Raw genomic sequence first — 23,599 nt, 5'->3', positions numbered from 1 at the left:
CCCTGAGGGAGGCTGGGGTGGGGGTGGGGGGGGGCGGACGCTGCCGCCGCCATGTTGGACTGGAGGGACGCACGCTCCCAACGCTCTCCGTCAGCAAATCCCGGCGGGAGCGCCTCGAGCCCCCGGTCTCTTGGCCCTGTCCTTGGAACCCGAGGCGACGTGCTGCTCCCGGGGGAGGGTGTGTGAATCGGGGGGCGGAGGCCGCTACGCCATCGCAGGGGCGGGGGGAGCCCGTGATTAGAGCATCGGCCGGAGAGAATCGGTGCTTCTGGTTCTCCGCTCCGCCTCAGATCTTTCAGCGAGGCCTCCGGCCAGTCATCTCGCCGCCTCGTCCCTCAGTTTCCCCATCCGTGACGTGGAGCTGGGCCTTCCTGACTCACCCATTCATCAGGTGGGGGCCTTGACGCTCTGGGAGCCCTTTTAAACGACGTTGCCTGACACGAAATCCTACATACATGTCGTTATTCCCTCCGCACCAGCCTCCCGGATTCGAGATGGGGGTGCTTGCGTATAATTCCTCTTCACCCTTCTCTGTCATCTTCACCTCTTCAGTTGTTTATCTCCTGCACGCGCTTGAAAGTGAGCCCTGTTTATTATTGATGGGCTCTTGTAGGTCCCTGTGGCATTTACGTTGAAACATACAGACCAAAGGAAAGGCAGTCTTCCATCAAGCACTTTAAATTGACAGAGGCACCCCCGTTATGTGAAAGAGAAAAAGAGGCCTTGGTCTTATCAGGACATATAAAGTCCGGGACGTGGGTCTGCGCTTGGCTTAGCAGTCCAAGCTGCCACACAAGGCCCTCTGTTGTTGGGCACATCGCAGGCTGCAAAGAAAGACCCGGCTCCCCACTTGCTAGGAACCATCATGAGAATTACATGTTACTTTTCAGGTGGAAAAGCAGAACACGTCCCTGAAAGCCATATGGTTGGGATGAAAATGACTGCTGGCAGAGTATTTTACATTTTTTTAAGGGAGAACTTGTTGATATTAAAAAAAACAAAAACACAACCCCCCCCCCCCACCCCAGGTAATCCAGTTTTGCAGAAGAGTGGAAATATGTGACAAAAAGGAAGGAGCAGGCTGAGAGGAGACCAAATTAGCAAGACTGGTTGGACAGGGAAATGATAAACATTCTTTAGATTAACATTGATGTTAAGCCAGAAGGTTGATCTTTAAGGGGAAGGGGCATCTACCTGATGTAAGAGGCTGTTAATTGCACAGAATTTGTCTCTTTAATTCTTGCTCAAGCAAGAAATAATTTCTTACCCCAAAGGTGACATTGGTACATATTTTACCAGCTGCATAATTTGGAATGAAGTCTGGTAAAGCTCCACAGAAGAACATAGAAGTACACTCAGGAGGGTGTGTAACCCATCCGTGATGTAAAAAAAAATTTTTTTAAGATTCTCCCACCTTCATGCAGAAATTTACCATTTCAGTGTATACAGTGCTCATTAAAAACCATTGACTTGTCTCGATTTTTGACATAATTATTGGTTTAAAGCAATGGCTTATTTTTGTAGGACTGGGTAGCTTTTATGGAAAATTAAGTTTTAGAGCTGTACCATTTGTAAGATCCAGGATTTTCAGTGTGTCATAATAGTGTGTGAGCTGGGTAATCCATTATCCCTGGTCTTTAGAATTACCAAGACAGCACTTACTTGTCATTTTGTAATTTGAGTTTTTTTAACATCAAAATTGACTTTCATGTCAAAAAGAACTAATAATTGCTTGTTTCTACATTAAGTCAATTAGAGTTAGAATCTTTTAAGTTCTACTTAGTGTTGTTATATACTCTGTACGTTTTGTAATTTGTGTATAAAAATAATACTTTCGACTTTGTATAAAAATAGGAATAATGCTTTTGACTCCCCCCTAAACAACTAATGGCATTAAGTTAAGTCCTTTAAACATTCCAAACTATATTGTAAATTTAACTTATCAAATTGACTCAGCCACTACAGGTGCCTGACAGGACAGACTTACAAGCGTAATAAAATAAATGCTTACATAATAAATAAATCAGAGTTGTAAATATTGTGAGTCAGACTCTCAGACAAATGTGAATTATCTGACACCTTTGAAGTTAAATCTAATATCAGTTATACATACAAAAATTACGAAGTCAAGAAACTTCTTTTGGCACTATGGCAGACTAAGATAACTTGTAAATCCTCTGTCTATGAATAGCTAAAAATGCAAGAACTTACATAAAACAAAGGGCGAGCCCCTGCTGCCAGAAATGAAGTAGAAGCCAGCATAGTAGGCATAGAGAAGGGTGTAGGTCTCATTCAGAGACTTGGAGTTTATTGCCCAAATAACTAAGGACATGAAATGCAGCCTTGAGACCATTAGAGCCATGTAATGGGAACCCTTACATAAAACCTGGATGTTTGAAGGACTGTATCTTCAGTGAAAGAATGAACTAGAAAAACCTTTGTACCAGGATAGGAGATAAGAAGGAAGCCTGGGCCTTGAGTGAGGGAAAAAAGTATTTTCCTGAGAATTTGTAACTTGGGACCTGTGCTTCATACAGTTTCGGTGTACATTTAGATTAGTTATGAGGTCCAGGGAACCTCAGGCCAAGAAATTTAACATAAAAATTGGTTCTAGACTGACAGTAACCTTGGGGTTTCTAGTAAAAACAAACGAAAAACCTTTTCTGAGGAAATTTCAGAGCCTAGGTCACGAGGAATCTTACAGAAAAAACAAGCCTTGCAGAACATAAGTTCACTGTAAAACATTGCAGAATTCTGGAAGACAATTCGCCAAAATGAGAGTGACAGATGGTATTTGAATCCCTAATAGATAGTCTGAAAGCGAGTATTAATGTGTTTAAAATTATTAGAAACCTAAAAGAAGTAATCAACCCTAAGACCAAAACGTGGAAAATGGTTACGTAGATTTGAAAAAGAATCAAGTGTCAAGTGTAACTTCTAGAAATGGAAAAAGTGGCCAAGTAGAATTGCAGATAGACCTAGCAGAAGAAATAATTAGTGAGGTAGAAAATAGATATAATTACCCAGGATTCAGTTCAGAAGGATAAAGATGAAAATTGAAATTTTAAGAAGTATAGGAAATAGATTGTGAAGTCCTGTCATATATCTAATATGAGTTCGAGAAGGAGTAAATGGTGAAGAATTAATAGGTAGTTGAGAGTTTTCCAAAATTGATGGATCAAGAAGCAGTAGTCTCAAACATGAGACATAATCAATTCGTACCTAGATACATAAATGTGAAACTGCAGATTATGAAATACCAGTGACAGACCTATCAGAGGAAATAGAGAAAAGGTAAGATTGGTAGACTTCTTAGAAGTTTTAAGAAGCCACTAAATGATCTTTGGAATTTAGAGGAAAAATAACATTTGACCTTGACTTTTTTACGCAAATAAAAGACTAAGAATACCACTTTCAGGCCTTTGCTGAAAGAACTAATAAAAGAAATCCGAAAGGGAGGAGTGGGATGCAAAAAGATACAGAGGAAGCAAATGCAGTAGATCAAAAGTATTGACTGTGTGGAATCTAGAGTTTTAAAGTGGAAGCAAAATAATAGGTGAAGGCTGTGATTGGCATTATAGCATTAAAGTTCCTGTATGCTAGTGGAGGTCGAAGATCATTTTGACCTTTATCAAGAATGCATGTTAAGAATTGAACATACTCTTTAAATTATGAATAGTGACTTATTAAAAGAACAGAATTTGAACGTCTAACTTCCAAAGCAGTAGAGGGGGAAAGGGAGTAAGGAAAATCCAATAGAAGGAAGTTAAGGAGTTGAAAAAAAAAGACCCTGGTAAGTAGAGAGTCTAGTATAGGCTGGTAGGAATAAATAAAAAGTAACAATAATAAAAATATGAAAACATCAGTTGAAAGACAAAGATTTTCACATTAGGAAAAATTGATCTAGATGTATGCTCTCAAAAATGACACACCTAAAACATCAGAATAAGAAGTGTTAAAAGTATAGAGATAGAAAAATATTAATCAGGCAAACATCAACCAAAAGGAAGATTGTTTAGTTACATTACCAGTCAAAATAAAGTTTGGACATTTTTAATGATAGTCTTCATGTAATGTTAAAAGGAAATTCAAAAAAGAAAAAAAAGGGAAATTCACCAGGAAGCTGTAAATCTGTACTTTTATGTGCTTTAACAATATGGCCTCAAAGTGTAGAAAGCAAAAAAACACTCAGTGAAAGAAATTGACAAATACAGAGTCAAACAGGGAATGAAAAAAAATTTAAACATACTACTCTGTGTAATTAATAGATCGGGTAGACCAAACATGAGTAAGAATATGAATAATAGAACTAACAAGCATCATCTTATGGATTTACAGAATTCTTTCAACATTTAGATAATACAGTTCTTTTCAAGCACATAGGAGACATTTATGTAAGTAAAAGTGTTTACCAAGGGGAAAAGCGAAAAACAGCAAATCCTAACAAATACCTGGAATAGTACAGAAAATACCTTTTCTGGCTGCAATGGAATAAGAAGACAAAACCACAAAGAGTGTCAAAACCCTATACACTTGGAAATAAAAGCACCTCTAAATAATTCATGGGCCCAGATACAAGGCTCAAGTGTCAAGTAGTCATAATGAGCAGTTGTTTAAAATGCCATAAATAACATTTATAAACTGATTTTCTCTGGTGAATGTAAAACATCTACTTTCACTAAGAGCTCGACTTGTTGGTCAATACTCTTATTTCTATATTCTAGAGTTTTAAAGTCAGCCAGCTAAAGAAGTCAGATTTACAGTTTCAGAGAGCTGAAGTTGACTGAGTTAAGAGCTCTGATACTTATTAGATTTAAGCCAGGGTCATATGACATATGTGCTGTGTACTTCTATAATTTTTGCCTGAGCCAAAGTACAATAAGGTCTTGGACTCCACTCTGTCACTGGGAGAACCCACGTCATTGCCTTGGGATATAATTTAACTTAAAGCTTCATGCATCCCCAGTGTATGTATATTTGTTTTATTCATACACCCCCTCCTCCCACAGTAATCCTTTTTAGTTTCTGAACTGGTTGAAACTAACTTCGTTTGCCATTTGATAGATGCATCTAATCTCTTTATGATCCAGTTAGGTTCTGTATTCTTTTCATATTTTTCTTATTTGGTTAGTTACAAATCTAGTCATATTATGGGCAGTGATGCACAATTTTTTTTTTCATCTCATGTAGCCTTATGTCCACATTCATAAAAGAAGTAGTTTGTGTCAGGATTTCATTCAATATTTTAGTAGTTAAGGATTAAAAAAATTCTTGTTCAGTCTGATTGGAGATCTCTACTGTAGAAAAGTGGCAAATTTGATGTCACCCACTTATACAGCCAGTGACAGTGTTTTCATATTGTAGCTTTATATGAATTGAATGAAAAAGTCATTGATGTGATTTGATATTTGGCGGGTTTTCAGAACTGTTCAACATCAAATAGTTTTATTCAGATTAGATGAGGTTGGGCCTAATAGCAGTTGAAGACTATCAGTCATTTTTTTGCAGTTGAAAGAGTATTTCATATGATATTCTTCTCTTACTCAATCACTAATAAAATTAGGTCATTCATTTGACTCTGAGGAGAAGCCTAGAGGGTAGAGCCTCTTCAAAAATTTTTGGAATAACCGACACTTTAAAGTATTGAGAAAAGTTCACAGTTCAAATTATTATTATTATTTTGACGTATATTACTCAACTCATGCCTTCCTTGGTAGTTTTTATTGCCAACAAGGAAGCTAGAGGTAAGTATTGCTGAGTCGGTATATACCAAGTGGCTTAGCTGCTTTTACCAAGTCTTTGGAGATCTTTTTGTTGCTGCTGACAGCCAAAGCAATCCAATCCAATCCAAGGGAATGGTGTATATGTTAGGCTGGCAAGGATATGACGTGAATGTAATCCTGGGGATTTATCTTAGAGTGTGCATTTTCCCCTTTTTGATCCTGATTAGTTTTTTTTAACAGATATCTTTTTATATATAAAGATAATATAACTTGAGCTTTTGAGTTTTTGTTGAAAGGATGGGTTTTTCACTGACTTTCTCATTTGTTCACTTGGTTTTTGTGACCATCAGGACATGTTTGTAGAGTAGTTGTTTTCAAAGCTGTAGTTACTGTAAATAGCTAATACTATTGGCACAGATTTTTCCTTGCACTGTATTTTTAACTTCTAGTTTTTCTTTCTGTAGTTTATGATATTTTCTTATCACATTTCATCTGTAAGAGCTAAAGTCAGCCTTTGAGGGAAGCCTAATTTTAAATAAGACTAAAAATTCTTTTTATGTGTTTTAGATTCCGGAAGTTACGGTCAGTCTGGGGGTGAGCAGCAAAGGTAAAGTATACGTACATTTCAATAATACCATGAACGAGTAGAGCTGAGAAAAAAGATAAATTTAGTCAGGCTTTCCTCTTAAGCTTTGGTATCTTGACGTCTTAAAAGAGTTAAATCTTAGCTTGTGAAGGGGAAAGAGTCAGCCTATGTACATAGGTGCTGTAAGATATTTTTCTTTTTTTAAAAGGCTGTTTGAATCAGTAAATATAGGTGCCCCCTAGAGATTAAAATGAATCTCATAGGTATTATAAAGATTGTTTTCTTTAAGAAATTATTTAGAAGAAACAATTACTAAAAGGATTTAAGTAGTTGAACTATAACAGCTTAGAAAAAGCATTTAATTTTTTTGATTGTATATAATATGCTAAATGTGTTTTTTCTAGAGTGGATTTTCTTGAAGCACTATGATAGAAGTGTTTAGCATTTTTAAAATCATCCTCACCATGCTCACAATAAAAAGAAAAGTCTGTTTTTATGTGAATGTATACATGCAGTAGGATTCTCTTGCTTACCAGAAATACAGCCTTCACTTGTAGTATAAGTGTTTTGCAGCTCAGTGTGAGATATTCAGAAAAGCATCTCAGATACCTTCTGTCATCAAGTTTTAAGCTTCATGAAAACAAAACTGATTTGACTTTTTTATTCTCATGGGATAGACCCTCATAGTAGGCAACTAGCAAATGTTTTATCAATGAAATATGTTTTATAAAGTTAAGAAATTCTGTTAGCACTTGATAGCTCTAAAATAGTAAGATTTTTTTTTGGCATATGTTTTATTTTTCTTTGGTATATATTCAGAAAGTTTGTTTCTGACTTGTTAAAGCTTATATGCACTAAAATTAAAGAAAGTTCAACTCCGAGAAAGCTGCATGTATTCATTCAGTCAATAAACTATGCCATCCTATGTTGTGACACTGGAGATACAATATACTTTCGTTCTATGATAGTATTCTGAAGATACACATGCCTCTCATTACTGAGGCACTAACAATTGGATGTTTAGTGCCACACTGCATTTTCTAGGATGTTAGAGGCAAATTTAAGGCAAATGGTAGGAAGAAATTAATCTGTCACAGCACAGCTAAATTGATTAAAGCTCTAACTTAAAGAGTCATTATTTTTCTGCTTCAGATATTTATTATGGGTCTTGCTACCATGTAGTCACTCCCCTCCACCCCCAGCCTCCCACCCATCCAAGCATAATTCTGTTGGAATTTTCTAGCTCTGGTGAAGTTTTGTTTATTTGTGGGAGATTGTCAAAGCAAAACTTCTGGTGTGTGTTTGGCATTTAAGAGGTCTGGGCATGATTTTATTTATGTCTTTGACAGTCTTTGGTTATCACCTTTCAATTTAGACTCGAAGACAGTTTCTCAGGAAAGAAGCTTGTATTTGAGTTGAAAGTTGAAAATGAAGATAGGGTTAATTTAAGCTTTTAAATTCTAGCACATTTCTTTCAAGTAGTACACTTTTCTTTTACAGTTATTCTTCCTATGGAAATCAAGGCAGCCAAGGTTATGGACAAGCACCACAAGTAGGTTAAATATAAATTGAGTTCTTTATAAATAGTTTTAATCTTAAATATGCAGTGAAACTTGTATTTACCTAAATTTCAGAGCTATTCTGGCTATGGGCAAACTACTGATTCTTCATATGGGCAGAACTATGGCGGCTACTCCTGTTACGGACAAAGCCAATCAGGTTGGACTGATTTGTTAAATTTGCTGTTTTAGAAATTTAAAATCAGAACCTTTCCTAAATGGTATATCTATTTAATCTTTAGGTTATTCACAGTCCTATGGTGGTTATGAGAATCAAAAGCAGAGCTCATATGGCCAGCAATCTTATAATAACCAGGCACAGCAAAACATGGAATCATCAGGAGGGTAAGGAAACAGTGAAAGTACTGAGGTGTTGGGAAGTGGAAATAACACTTTGGGTATTAAACAGCTTTCACTAACAAAGTCCCAGCTTTAAACTTTTTTTTTTTCCCAGAAAAGTGTTGATGGTGTATGAATTTCACAGTTTTGTATTATAAAGAATGTGGAGATTATCAATATTGATATTTGATTCTTATGATGTATTATTTGTACAATTAGTTTAGCTGTAAATGAATGCACATGATTTAAATGTTAAAATGTAAAATTTGAACCTCTGCTTTATACCTGAGATGAAATAAAAACCTGCCTATAAAAGGAGACTTATCAATGCTTACTTTTCATTTCCATTTTATTTTTTAACCATTTTAATGTATTTAATGTCCTTTTCAGGGGCAAAAATATTAAAGAAAAAAGTGCTAAAACCTATGCACTTATTTCAAATACCCTAAAAAATGTTTTAATTGTTAATATAGGTAGGTGAATATTAGCAATTTTACAGGTCTTATATATTTTTTTAAAATTTTCTGATTTGAGGAGCCTGTACTTATTAATTTTAGTAATAGCAACTTACTTTTTACTCTGCTTTACAAAGTACAAATGTAGGGAATACTATCCAGAAAGTGTGTTACATTAGAAGGCTCTTCAAGCCTGGTTAGTTTTAAATTTAAGGAGAACCTTTTCATAAGTATGCATTTTTGGTAATGTGACGTATAAATGTGGACCAAAGAGAAATGTTAGATTTGGTTTGACAGTCATTCTAAAGTGAAGGTCTAGGGTTCTGACCTTTGTGATGTGCTTTGGGTAGGGAGTTGGGGAACCGATCTTTATTAGATTGTTTTGATCATTTGATGCAGAGTAAGATGTGACTATTAAGTTGTGAGGCCATTTTTGTCCCCCCCCCACCTTTTTTTTTTTGAGTAAACATTAGAACTCAAATCCAATTAAGTGTTTCTTTCAACATTCCCATCCTGAGAGTAGGTAATTAATAGTCATATTGCTCAGAACATACTTAGAATTTTCTTTTTGAATTGCAAGAGAAAATAAAGCAGTCTCATTTGGTAGTTAGACTTTGTTTCAGTTAAAAAATGGCATCACAAAGCAAGTTCCTTCCTCTTACTCAGCAGATTAAAACTTTGAATGATTTATTGCTATTTTCTAAAATTTACTATTATTGAAGATGCTTAGAAGAATGTACTAAAGGTAAGGTTCTAAAGATAAGAAAATAGTCCCCAAAATATTATTAAATAATATTGTTGTTAAAACTGAGATAGAGCCTTTTACTGTAACTATTAAAAGGAGTCAGCACTTGCTGTGTCATGTTTGTTAAAGAGTCAGACATATTACTGTACTTTATGTCATCTTTAATTTTTTTTTTAATTCAAGGAGATGATAAAAACCATAGTGATTTTCTTGCTTCTCTACAGTTTTCAAAGGTGTGTGTGTTTTTTCTCATAATGTGACACCTCTTCAGTGATAGTAGAACTGTTGTTTGAAAGTCATTCCATTGGTGATAAGATTCTGTAGATAAAAGAGCTAAATGATTCCTACCAGAAAAGGGTAGTAAATGTGGATGAGGTCTAGCTGGGCAGGCCTCTTATAGCAATCAGTCTCAGTCAGCCTGCTGCAGTAAACAGTCCTTCTGTAAAATCGCTCAAGTTCTTGATTTCTGTTTAGCCAAGGTGGAAGAGCGCCTTCATATGACCAGTCAGACTATGGTCAACAAGATTCATATGACCAGCAGTCAGGCTATGATCAACATCACGGCTCTTATGCTGAGCAGTCAAATTATGATCAGCAGCATGATTCCTATAATCAAAACCAGCAGTCCTACCATTCACAAAGGGAAAATTACAGCCACCACACACAAGGTAAGATATGCTGACCTCTATTATTTTTCCTTTTTTCCCTTCATAGAATTGTGTATTGAATTCTGTATTAAAAGACCCACAGAGGATTTCAACTGTTTGTAAGAATTTAGAGTCACCCTGAACATATGTTCTGTCTCATGTCCATCAAAACTAGTTTATTAGATTGATATTTCTGAACTTCTTGGAGACTCCAGATGGTCACGTGATTTTTTGCTGGCTGAGTTTTTGAATTTCCTTTGTTGTCTCAGTCAACTGATCATTTGACAATGAATGCTGCTGCTACCAGTTCTTTTTTATAATTTAATTTAATTTTTAAACATTTTTTATTTTTTGGCCGCACTGTGTGGCATGTGGGATCTTAGTTCTCTGACCAGGGATCGATCCTGTGCCCCCTGCAGTGGAAGCACGGAGTCTTAACCACTGGACCTCCAGGGAAGTCCATGCTACCAGTTATCTTGGTACTGGTGCTGTATGTGATTTGAGGAAATAATGATCCTATATTAGCCTTCTCTAACCTCAACTAAGAAGGACCAGTCATTCTTTCTTTTATATATATCATTTTATATATATCATGATATTTAGGAATCTGATCAGCCATAAAAATGAATGCTTCAAGGGCAAAGGTCCTGCCTTACTCATTTTTGTACCTGCTCGATAAATATTTGTTGAATAGTTGAATGAATGAACAAGTGAATGAGTAAGAGTGGAAGCTCATTCACTGAATATCTTCTTCATTGAATATATTCACTGAATATCTCTCAGTTTGAAAATCTAGTTATTCCTTGTCTGTGTTTGATTTACACTGAAATATTTTCGACATGAAAAATAACTTTTAAGATTAGCGTATTCTTTTAAAGTATTTATTGATTGATTGATTGATTTGGTTGTACCAGGTCTTAGTTGCAGCTTGTGGGCTCCTTAGTTGTGGTAGGTGGGCTCCCCAGTTGTGGCTTGCCAGCTCCCTAGTTGTGGCATGTGAACTCCTGGTTGCGGCATGCATGTGGGATCTAGTTCCCCGACCAGGGATCGAACCCGGGCCCCCTGCATTGGGAGCGTGAGCCTTAACCACTGCGCCACCAGGGAAGTCCCTAAGATCAGGGTATTCTTTTAATTTATTAGAGTTCTGTACCTAATGTACTTTACTCAAACTACTCCATATTATCTTCACATCAAATGGTGATATCCACATCACCATTTTGCTGTCTGACTTTGGTAGAATGGAATTTGACACACATATAAGTCTCATACATTTAATTCCAGATGGTGTTATGTTGACTTGCATTTGAGTTTTGTGCACATGTGCCATTTTCTGAAGGTCACAGGTGACCTAAAGAGCTATTTAATATTATGTTGTGGAAAGCCTTTGTCAGAAATTTCAAGTTGTTTATGTATGTATGTATTAATTTTCTTTTTTGTAGATGACCGTCGTGATGTGAGTAGGTATGGAGAAGATAATAGAGGATATGGCGGGTCACAGGGAGGAGGTAGAGGGCGTGGGGGATATGACAAGGATGGAAGAGGTCCTATGACAGGATCAAGGTAAGTTTTTAGGTACAGATGTCTACATTTCTTCTCTCTCTCTCTTCTTTTTTTTTTTGTTGTTACTTAGCTGGTTCGATTCCATCATCTGATTTAGTTAAGAGGCCTATAAAAGATTATGTTGTAGAGAAGAGGACAGAAATTCAAAATTTATTTTCAGTCTTAAGATGTCACATAAATTACCTCAAAATAGGCTTTGTTAGCCGTTAGTTTATGTGGTATATATTAAATACCAATGGAGAAAAGTCCCCTACTATGGTGTGGTTAAACCACTTAACTATGTTTTTCCTGCCAGAGCTATTGACTCTAAACTCCTTTAAAAGATGACTCTGGGAAATCCAAGTGTCTTATATGTAGAAAATACAAGGTAAGTTAATTCTAGATTGGAAGGTGGAGAGGCTGTTCTTTAATCTTGAATCCCCTTGGGAAGGGAAAATATTAGGAGGCAACAGCAGATTATAGATTTGGGGTTGGCAAATGAGAGAAAGATTTTATGTAACTGAACTGTTTTGTCCCCATTCTTAAGTAAACAATTATTGAGATAATTAGTGCAATGTCACATACCGTTGCATATTTTGTCTAGACTAAGCTGTGGAAAAGGAATGACTTTTTAATTCAGCTTTCCTTTTCTCCATTGTTAGTGTTATCAGGTTTTGGTATTTATGGCATATGTTATGAAAGGTGGCTTTAAAATTACTTTCAAATATATGTGTAAGTCTAGCGCTTTTGCTCTAAAAATAGGAATGAAAAAGTAATTGACATTTATTGTCCTCAGATGAGGTTTGTAGGTTGCACATTTCATGTGTAAAATATACAGGCTTAAAAGATAATTTGTGTTCCTTGGGAATTGAAATTGTCAGCCTGTTAACTGACAATATTATATCAATACCAGGTCACTCTTTTGCTTCTTAGGGACTGTTGTCTGTTCCCTGAGGTGACCTGAGAAAATCAGTTACATACAGCACTGTTAATTTTTCAAGTGAGCCAGGAATTTGATCTCATTGACTTTCTCTCTGTTTAGTGTATAGTGCTTTGGTCTGGCAAATCTAAAGTCTAAACATATTTGATAAATTTTTATAAGACTTGAACATTAAATGTCTTTTGATTGATAGCCGAAGTCAATTTATTAAGGTAAAACAAGTATATTGTATGCCTCTTCATTATCATGTGGATGTAAGTGAACGACGTAGAGTGGTATGGTGCTTACTCTCTACCTAATAGCCTCGCTCCCTCAAACAGAATCCCAAACAAGATAACTAACAGGTATATGTGATTTTCTGGTTAATGTGTTTTAGATAATTGGCTGCCTTGGGATGCTATACGTTTTACAGCATATCATAGGTTTAATTTTCTTCATAAGGAAGTTATAATTATATCTATAGATTATCTCTGAAACTATGACAGTGTCTGACGGAGAATGGTAGAACCCCACTTTTCAGGAGGAGGAGGGTAGGGAAGTCTTTAAAAGTATGTTTTCGTTTTTGAGAGATGACTTATCTTAGAATCAGAGTTGAAAGGACCTTGAGTGATCCTCCTGCTAAAAGAGGGAAGATCTGTATCTTAACCAACCCTGGGCATACCAGTTTTAAGCACTTCGATAAACCTCTTTGGCAACATTTCAGTATAATTTTTGGCCCAGGTACTGAATCATGAACTAAGTTTTTGAGTTTCAAATCTTTTTATTTAACTTTAGAACCTCTTCAAACAAAATCTTGTGTAGAAGCCCAGGATGTATTAGGTCAAAATGATGGTGATCTGGTTCAAGTCAGGGTAGGGTTTTTGGGGGAGAGGTCTTACCCAGTTGCTGTCTGTATACTCCCTCCCTCTCCCCACCCCACCCCCTTAGCCAGTAAATGGAATGTGCATGAAAGGCCTTTTTAGGAAATTTATGTGGATGATTATACTTACTCTCTATATTGGATGGGCAAACTTTTTATGTGAAAGGCCACATAGTAAATAATTGAGGCTTTGCAGGCCATGCGGTTTCTTTTGCAACTGCTCAGCTCTGCTCCTGTATAAATGAATAAACATGGTTGTGTTCAATAAAACTTCATTTATGGATACTGAAATACGAAGTTCATATAATTTTCATGTGCCACAATATCTTGTTCAGGATGTGATTTTTAGCTTATTTACAGGGGTGAAGTGTTTCAAATTAAAAAAAAAAAAAAAAAAAAGCCCAGTTTCAGGGCTTTTTTTCCCCTTACACTTAGTTTTACATTTAAGTACCAGAAATACCCAAACATTTTTTGTTAGTCTTCATCAACACTCCCATTTGTGTTTGTAATCATCTTACTTAAAAATAGCAAGGTTGAAAATATGATCCTTTCAGGGCTGTTTGAAGAATATCTGGCATTAGTTGGGTTTATAATTAAAGAAGGGGCACAGTGTGCAGGTGAAGGTTTGATGTGTGGTAAAGGATATGACATTCTTAGACTCAAGTTGTATGATTGCTTGACTGCAGGAAGAATTCAGACCAAAGGAAGCTGTCAGCTTTCCAATTTTGGAAGAGAAACATGAAGACTATAGGGACTATAGGAAACAGTGTTTTTCTTTGAAAAAGCAGTTGCAGGAAAAGAGATTGAATTTCTAATTGTTATCTAAAGTAGATCAGTGGCCTCCTACTGGACTAGAAGCTTAAGGCCATACATTTTCTCAGTGCTTTTAACTTTAGCATTGTGCTGAATGTATTGCAAAATTACTAGAACTTTATAGATAACCATTTTCCATTATTAGCATGTCATCAAGTTAAGTAGATTTTTTAGGCTTTAATATCTCAAGTCTCAAAAAAGTTATCTTAAATTTTGAATGTCTTCTTATAAGAGTTTTTTTGTTTTTGCGGTACGCGGGCCTCTCACCGCTGCGGCCTCTCCCATTGCGGAGCACAGGCTCCGGACACGCAGGCTCAGCGGCTGTGGCTCACAGGCCCAGCCGCTCCGCGGCATGTGGGATCTTCCCAGACCGGGGCTCAAATTCATGTCCTCTGCATGGGCAGGCGGACTCTCAACCACTGCGCCACCAGGGAAGCCCTTATAAGAGTTTTTGAATAGCTCTCTTAAAAATGTGCATGTGTGCTGGTGATAGTCCTGCCAGTGCTGCCCAATATAAATATAATGTGGGTCAACTGTGAGCCATATGTGTAATGTAAAATTTTCTAATAGCCACATTAAGAAAAATAAACAGCTGAAGTTAATTTTGATAATACATTTTATTTAATCTAACATCACAAATATTTTATGTAATCAGTATAAAAATTATTGAGATAATGCACATTCTTTTTTTTATACTAAGACTTTGAAATCCATTTTGCATTTTACATTTAGAGTACATCTCAATTTAGACTCTCCATATTTCAAAAGGTCAGCAGTCACATATGGCTAGTAAATGTTGTATTGGATAGTGCAGCTCTAGAATGGTAGATTCTTGGTCTTCTGAAATGTTGGTAAATTACTAGTATGAAAAATCAAACACAGAACAGTTTTTAAAAAACTAATCTTTTTCAATATTTAGCTAAGTTCCTTTTTCTCTCTGTGTATTGGATTTTCTGGGAATAAAGATTCCTATATTGTCCTTTTACTTCTTGGCAGTTTTAGTCCTTGAATACAGATATATTTGGATTTTTAAAAATTAAATTTTGGGAATAGAGACTCTGTCAAAGTATATTTTCTTTCTTGACAAGCACCTGAAATTAAATCTGACTGTCGTCTCTAAATATGTAATGCTGTAACAGTGAAAGAACCCTCAGAGTCTACCCTAGAGTAGGCTGCTCATTGTGGTTTTGAACTTGGGACGATTTCTGTAGTTGAGTCAAGAATATACAATTGATTTTCCTATGCGGGGGGCACTCAGCCATAAATTTTGAGTATTCTTATGTCTCTAGTAAATACCTTTACTTCTTTACATTAAAGTGTCCTTACTTCAGAAATTCTTTATGTGTACAAGTTTGTTTCTTTTTCTGGGAGGAAAACAAATTTGTTGTGGCAACATCTTGACTCAGATGTTCACATGCCTTTGTGTCTTAATTTGCTAGTGGGGCCTTAACTTAGTTTATGGAAAAGGGACATGTAACTTGGCTGCAGATTTGAAGAAAGATTCTTAACCACAGGCCCATCTTCTGTTAACTGATTTAATAGTGGTACTATTTGAGGTTTATTTACTGTGTTTAATATAATAAATTTCCTAGTAAGGAACTATAATTAATTAATATGAAATTTCTTAATAAGGAAAGAGAAAAGCGACTGAAACATTGGAACTTGAAAGAAAGCCTCACATAAAATTATAGGTCATCCAGACCAGTGCTTCTCTAACTGTAATGTACATATGAACTCCTTGGGAATCTTACTAAAATGCAGATTCTGATTTAGTAGGTGTGGGATGAGCTTGCTTTTCTGAGATACTCCCAGGTTTTGCCTTTGCTGCTATTCCATAGACCACCTTTCAGGTAGTAAGGGTGTAGACCATTATTTTGCAAAGGAGGAAGCTGAAGCCTAGGGAGAATTACTGACTTGTCCAAATTTTCAAGATTGATTAGTGATAGTTAAGACTATACCCTGAGACTCCTACTTTGAAGACTAGTACTTTTTCGAATGTACTTATGGGTGTTTCCATATTTACGGCCATTGTGTTTGAAGTGTTCAGCTGCTGAATTTTCAAAGGAAATGCTCAGTAATGATGACTTAAGTTAAAATGCCATTGTATGGAGGAATAGAAAATTATAAACATATAAAAGTATCATTTGTTTTATATCCTTTATATTTTACCAGGGGTATGTCCTTTTTTAAAAAATTGTTCAAAGTTATATTGCTGGCCAGAATAGAAATTTTAGGAACTACTTGATATATGAAATTGCATATTTTCCCTCCATTGTGGTCAGATAAACAATTTGGTACTTGGTTAAGTTGGCAGCAGAATAATTAAGTGGTGCCTCTTCCAGCACTTAATTGTGCAAATATCCTATTTAAAAAAAAAAAAATACTTTATCCTGGGTACTTTAACGTCCTGACATAGGAATGTGGGTTTAATATATTCTTTTTTTAAAAAAATTTTATTTATTTTTGGCTGCATCGGGTCTTTGTTGCTGCATGCGGGCTTTCTCTAGTTGCAGCGAGCGAGGGTTACTCTTCGTTGAGGTGCGCGGGCTTCTCACTGCGGTGGCTTCTCTTGTTGCGGAGCACGGGCTCTAGGTGTGCAGGCTTCAGTAGCTGTGGCTCGCAGGCTCTAGAGCGCAGGCTCAGTAGTTGTAGCACACAGGCTTAGTTGCTCCGCAGCATGGAGGATCTTCCTGGACCAGGGCTCGAACCCCCTGTCCCCTGCATTGGCAGGCGGATTCTTAACCACTGCACCATCAGGGAAGCCCGATTTAATATTTTCACTAGCTCTTTTTTCATCATTTTTAGAATTCTCATGATCATCTTTGAAGAAACCTGAGATATCTTGTTTCTAATAAGATTTTCAGCAATTTAATCTCAGAACTCTGTTTGGCTTCCTTTCCTTAAAGAGTTAAGCTATGATATATAGGCCGTTTAGAAGTATGGGTTGGTGGGAGGGCTTGGGTGATGTTCTGAAAGAGAGGTCTTAGACACTCAATAGGAAACTATATATATGAAAGACCTGAGCTTCGCTTTGTCTGCATAGCCTTGAAATATTGTTATTCTCCTTTTTAGATTTCTTGGGCATCAAATAAAAATTAATGGCGAGTTAAGTTGCGTGTGTCCATACCTATGCTAGTTGCAAGGGAATTTTTTTTTACGTCGAGGTAGTAGAATAGACTTCTAAAGAAAAAATTCTTTCTCATTTAGTCAGAGTGGTTTTTCTCAGGATGGCTCAAGAAAGGCCGTCTAGAGGGCAGGGTTATTACTAAAGCACAGGCTTTTAAGCAGTGAAGAGACATTAGTATATTGGATTAGTTTCTTGGGTTATAGTAGAAGATTAGTAGTATTAGAAAACTAGATATCACCATCTGAAAACTTCGGGTGTTTTTGTATCCATGTCAGCACATGAATCTTAGAGGATTACATAATTCAGTTAAGAGAAACAAGCTTTCAATGTATGAGCATTTAAAGAGTTTCTTGATAAGAGAGATCTTAGATTTCTTACATAAAGCTATGCACACAAGGGCCATTGACTTACCTGGCAGTGGAAATTGCCAAATAAAGTCATTTTCTTGTGGAGTATGTAGCATTCTGTCTCTGATATGGTCTACTGATTGGTGTACAAGAGCATTCGGCAGCATGAATGTCAGTAGCTCTGCTGTGAAGAGAGCTAGCATGTTGCAGTGGGCATGGAATAGGAGGGCAGTTTAAAGTTATGCTTTCTTTTAGTGCTCATTTTACCAGATATCTGAATGATTTGAATTTTTAAGACCGCTTTCATTCAGTCTCACTTTTGTGTATATTTGTACCTCACTTTTTTCTTCATCTCATAAAACCCACCGTTTGGTGTCACAGTAGAACGTAGTGCTCAAGTTTTTACCTCTCCCATTCTGCTATCAAAATTTTAATCTTGCTTTATATTTTTCTCCTAGTCTTTTTCTCATATTTAACAAAAATATCCTCTTTAACAAAAATATTTCCCTTTAAGGGAATATTGATATTCATCTTGAATTCTTAAACTTTTAATAAAACTTAATTTATATATTTACTTTGTGAATCTGTGATGGTTGCAAGGATTTTGGAAAATTTTTTTTTAACATCTTTATTGGAGTATAATTACTTTACAATGGTATGTTAGTTTCTGCTTTATAACAAAGTGAATCAGCTATACATATATCCCCATATCTCTTCCCTCTTGCATCTCCCTCCCTCCCAGCCTCCCTATCCCACCCCTCTAGGTGGTCACAAAGCACCGAGCTGATCTCCCTGTGCTATGCAGCTGCTTCCCACTAGCTATCGGTTTTACTTTTTTTTTTTTCCGGTTTTACATTTGGTAGTGTATATATGTACACACCACTCTCTCACTTTGTCCCATTGACTTTTCATGCCTTGGTTATTATTACTGTTTTAAAATGATTTCTTTCCCCTTGGAAAGAATGTTTAGCATTCTTCCTCTTGTGCCTCCAGTTTAAGTGGATTTGAATATTATCCCTTTGGCTTGGGGTTGGGAAAATTTTAAAATAAGGGTATATTAGGTATGTTCTGTAATAAGCTTGAAAAGGCACCCTTGTGGAAATAGATCCTTGGGGAAACATTTAGGTGAAAACAACATTTTGAAGTCTATGAAATGAAATTTACTGGAAAGTTAGAGGTGCTACTGTTTTCCTGGGCGCTCTACTTGTGACAGTTAAGTATAGATTGAGCCCAGGGCTCAGCACATTAGAGACCTAAGGAAGAAATCATTTCTTCAATTTTTCCTCTGCAGTGGTGGTGACCGCGGTGGCTTCAAAAATTTTGGTGGTAAGTGCTGAGTATCCCAAAATGTTTCAGTGGAAATGCTATATAAACCTAAAAGCCACCAATATCCCGCAGACGTAGTCTAAGCCCTTTCTTACTCTGTTGAGGCTGCTGTGTGTTGTGTGCTTAAAAAAAAATTATATATATGCATATATATATCTCAAAATATTAAAAAGACGAAGTTGATCTCAAACAGTCCAATGGGTTTCTACACAGTGAATTTGCATGAAAGAGTCTGGTGACCAATGAATGAGACCTTCACTGGATTTTGTCAATATGTTTTTTAATAAAGGTAGCTGACATGGTGTTTTTAAATTATTACGGTTTTCCAATCAGCCTTCACAACCAGAACTTAACAAAAGTGATACTAGCGTAATGCCAAAGTGGCTGGTGCCGTCTGGGACAAGTTTAAGGGAATATTGACATTCATCTTGATTTCTTAAACTTTTAATAAAACTTAATTTATATACTTACTTTGTAAATCTGTGATGGTTACTTACAAGGATTTTGGAAGTATTGACTTTTCATGCCTTGGTTATTATTACTGTTTTTAAATGATTTCTTATGAGTTGCCTTAAATAGCTTTCTTTTTCTTTTTCTTTTTCTTTTCCCTTAGGTCACAGGGATTATGGACCCAGACCAGATGCTGGTAAGGTTTATGGTAGTTTGTGACTCTGCCATTAAGAGAATGTTAGTTTTCCATTTTTTCAAAGGAGAAGTGTGTGTGTTTGGAGGAGTTAGTACAGGAGGAAGATTTGATTTGATAATGCTGCCAGAACCAGGGAGCTTCACTTCTAAAGATGTACCAGGAAGAAAAGTTCAGGGGGATTGATTGGAAAGTTTGCTAGGAAAAATTACTATGTTTGTGCTTTCCCATGCTCTCTACTTTTTCTTTTGTGAAGAAATACTTGATTTTGTACTGCTAATTAGCATTATTTGTTTAATTACTGCAAATCAAGTATGAGAGAATTGGTATGATTGGGGAATTAGAAGTAGAATAGCTGTGTTTAAGAAAATATTACAATGGATTGATAGTCTGGTCAGTGGGCCTAAGAAACCTGAATTCATATATGAGAGAATTGTCTTACTCTGGGCAGAGGTCACTAATTTCTTTTCTTTTCTTTTCTTTTTTACAAAACATCTTTCTTTCTACGTGTGCCTTTCTTTTTGTTTTTTTTTTTTTTGGCTGTGTTGGGTCTTGGTTGCTGCGCGTGGGCTTTCTCTAGCTGTGGCGAGCGGGGGCTACTCATTGTTGCAGTGCACGGGCTTCTCATTACAGTGCCTTCTCTTGTTGCGGAGCAGGGGCTCTAGGTGCGCGGGCTTCAATAGTTGCGGCACATGGGCTCAGTAGTTGTGGCTCGGGCTCTAGAGCACAGGCTCAGTAGTTGTGGCGCATAGGCTTAGTTGCTCCACGGCATGTGGGATCTTCCCGGACCAGGGATCGAACCCGTGTTCCCTGCATTGGCAGGCAGATTCTTAACCAATGTGCCACCAGGGAAGTCCTCAGAGGTCACTAATTTCACGTACCTTTATATTTTCAAATGAAATTCAAGGCTGCCTGGAGCCTTTTGAAAGTTATGTAGAGATTAAAAATCTATTTGAGCCAAATTTTTTTTTTTAATTAATTAATTTTAATTAATTATTTATTTTTGGTTGCATTGGGTCTTCGTTGCTGTGCGCTGGCTTTCTCTAGTTGCGGCGAGCAGGGGCTACTCTTCGTTGCGGTGCGCGGGCTTCTCATTGCAGTGGCTTCTCTTGTTGTGGAGCACGGGCTCTAGGTGTGTGGGCTTCAGTAGTTGTGGCACACGGGCTCAGTAGTTGTGACTCGCGGGCTCTAGAGTGCAGGCTCAGTAGCTGTATATATTGAAATCAGAACTTTTGTTTTTATTAAGATGCTAAAGTATTCTATATGGATGGCAATTTCTGAATTATCCCTTGATGGACTGAATTTATGTGCATCTTTCTTGTTTTGTTATACTAATCCAAAAGTGTGCATGTAAGGTAAGGTGTGTGTCAAGGTGCCCCTACTCTCTGGTATATATAAAGCTTATTGCAATGAATGGGAAACCAGCAATTCTGCTTGGCTTGCTTGGAAGTTCAAGGTGTCAGATTTGGGCAGTTTTCTACTAGAAAGCTTTAAAAGTATTGATTAGCCAGAAAGAATTAAAACTCTCCAAAGAAAGGAATGCTACTTTATACTAACTTTCTTCATCTCTTACTGAGCTTGAGTCCTGTATCTGAATCTGAAGAGTGAGATTTGTAAGGTTTCCCTTAATTGGTCTATGTATTTGACATAGTGTGGACTTGATCCACTTTACGTGAAGTTTAGTTGTGAGAATTGACCTACCAAATAACTGTTATGACCACTTTGCATGTTTATCTAAGAGGTTTCATGTATTGGTCCTTTTTCCTTTTGGTCACAGAAATAGTTGAATATTGAATAATAAATTATTATTCTTGATTACTAAATAGGATGTAGTAAACCTAAGGAATATGTAAAATTAATCATGGTTTTTTTTCCCCCCATAGATTCAGAATCTGATAATTCAGATAACAACACAATCTTTGTACAAGGACTTGGGGAGGGTGTGTCTACAGATCAAGTGGGGGAGTTCTTTAAACAAATAGGAATTATCAAGGTGAGTAAAAAATTGGCTTATGTTGAAAATCTCATAATTATCGACATATTCTGGTTAAGATACATAGGTTACATAATAAGCCCATACTCCAGTAAGGCTTGTCTCTTAAAGTTCCCTGATGCACATGCTCACCCATGTCTGTAGGCCTTTGCTAAGTTTGCTAAAATACATGAAGATTTTTATTCCTCGCTTGTGTGTACCTTTCCACAGCCTTCCACAGCTTTGGCTTTCAATCTTAGGACTCTAAACATAGTCTCTGCCTAGCTCCTAAAATTGTGAGAACCAAATGAAATTGTGAAAACATTTTTATATTCTGAAATGCCAACATATGAAAACCCAAGTTATTACTAACAACTTTTTATGTTGGTATTTAATGTCTGCTATATATTTGCCCAATATAATAATGCTTTATTTCATAACTTTATTGTACTTAAGTGTCTCATGCACTGTTTGTTTCATGCATATATTTTCATCTCCCAACTAGAAAGCATTTAGATTAGTGTTAGTAGATTGAAGCATTTGCCCGATATCAGTTTGCAGTTGCTCTTGTTTTGGTGTCCGTGGAATTACTTTTTTTTCCTCCTTCTTGGAGAGTAAAAATTTCTTAAGAAATTATTAATTACACATGAAATTTGTAAAAAATTCACACAGTTCTTGTCTTCCACTCCCTTCTCAACAAAATCCAGTGTGTACGCCTTAATGGTAATTTATTTATTTGCTTGGTGAACGTTCTTCCTGGTCTTTTTTTTTTTTTTAAGTTTTACAAGGTATATATTTATATGAAGTATTATCTGTTTTCTTTTTTGTGGGTTTAAAGAAATTATACATGGATAAAACAGTATATACTGTGTATCATTTTTTTAGTTTGTTTTTCACTTAATGTATTTTAGAGAGTTTTCTTTTTCAGAACCTACAGATAACTTCATTTTTATGTTAAGTTGATAGTATTTATTGTATGGATATGTAAATTCCTTTAAAAAATAAAATTTTAATTATCTATGTGGTTCATGATCACTTTTTCTTAAAATACTGACACCCACTTGTTTGTTCCTCAGACAAATAAGAAGACTGGAAAACCAATGATAAATCTGTACACAGACAAGGACACAGGAAAGCCAAAAGGGGAGGCAACAGTATCATTTGATGACCCTCCTTCAGCTAAGGCAGCCATTGACTGGTTTGATGGTACACCTCATTCATATAGTTTCTTTTTTTTAAAATTTATTTATTTGGTTGTGCTGGCTCTTGGTTGTGGCAGGCGGGCTCCTTAGTTGAACTTGCCGGCTCCTTAGTTGAAGCAGGCAGGCTCCTTAGTTGCGGCTCCAGGGCTCCTTAGTTGCGGCATGCATGTGGGATCTAGTTCCCTGACCAGGGATCGAACCCGGGCCCACTGCATTGGGAGTGCAGAGTCTTATCCATTGCGCCACCAGGGAAGTCCCTCATTCATATCGTTTCAACGTGTGGTTTGGATAAATGTTTTCTAGTATTGAAGTCAAAATACGTTCTCGTAGACGGTGATTATCTTCATGTTTACTTTTTTAGATATTCTATTGAGAATACAGGCCAGAGTTTTTACATACCTTTAGAAATGAGATGAACTCTGTCTAAAAGATTTCCTTATGTCATGCTTTGTGCTTAAGGCCACCCTGATAGAGATGTAGGGGGTTGGCCTGGTTGACTATATTCTTTTTAAATTTAGATTAATTTCCCTTAAAATATAATCTTAATACATACTTAGAAGAAACAGTAAGACTTTTTTTCCCCCTGAAAATAAGAAAATATGGGAGAGTAGAAGAAAGGAGTAAAGCATCCATAGTTCTCTACATAGAGATAACTACTGGTATTAACTTTTCCTCTCAGTTAGTTTTTTTTAAATAAATAAATTAATTAATTTTTGGCTGTGTTGGGTCTTTGTTGCTGTGCGCGGGCTTTTTTCCTCTAGTTGCAGTGAGCGGGGG

The 23,599-nt window shown here is 36.5% G+C and overlaps 1 protein-coding gene across 1 annotated transcript in view; it reads left to right on the top strand.

The window, feature by feature from the left end:
* The window catches only part of TAF15 (TATA-box binding protein associated factor 15), a 29,181-nt gene that overhangs the window by 342 nt on the left and 5,240 nt on the right, over positions 1 to 23,599 (top strand). The window contains 10 exon segments of the mRNA XM_067717308.1: positions 6,291 to 6,330; positions 7,810 to 7,861; positions 7,944 to 8,028; positions 8,111 to 8,213; positions 9,882 to 10,075; positions 11,494 to 11,614; positions 18,971 to 19,005; positions 19,619 to 19,651; positions 21,532 to 21,641; positions 22,697 to 22,826. Of these exon segments, the coding sequence (XP_067573409.1) occupies positions 6,291 to 6,330; positions 7,810 to 7,861; positions 7,944 to 8,028; positions 8,111 to 8,213; positions 9,882 to 10,075; positions 11,494 to 11,614; positions 18,971 to 19,005; positions 19,619 to 19,651; positions 21,532 to 21,641; positions 22,697 to 22,826 (903 nt within the window).

This window comes from Pseudorca crassidens, chromosome 19, assembly GCF_039906515.1.
Source record: "Pseudorca crassidens isolate mPseCra1 chromosome 19, mPseCra1.hap1, whole genome shotgun sequence".
Lineage (NCBI taxonomy): Eukaryota > Metazoa > Chordata > Mammalia > Artiodactyla > Delphinidae > Pseudorca > Pseudorca crassidens.
Note: the sequence above shows the minus strand (reverse complement) of the source record. Positions and strands in the feature narration are given on the sequence as shown.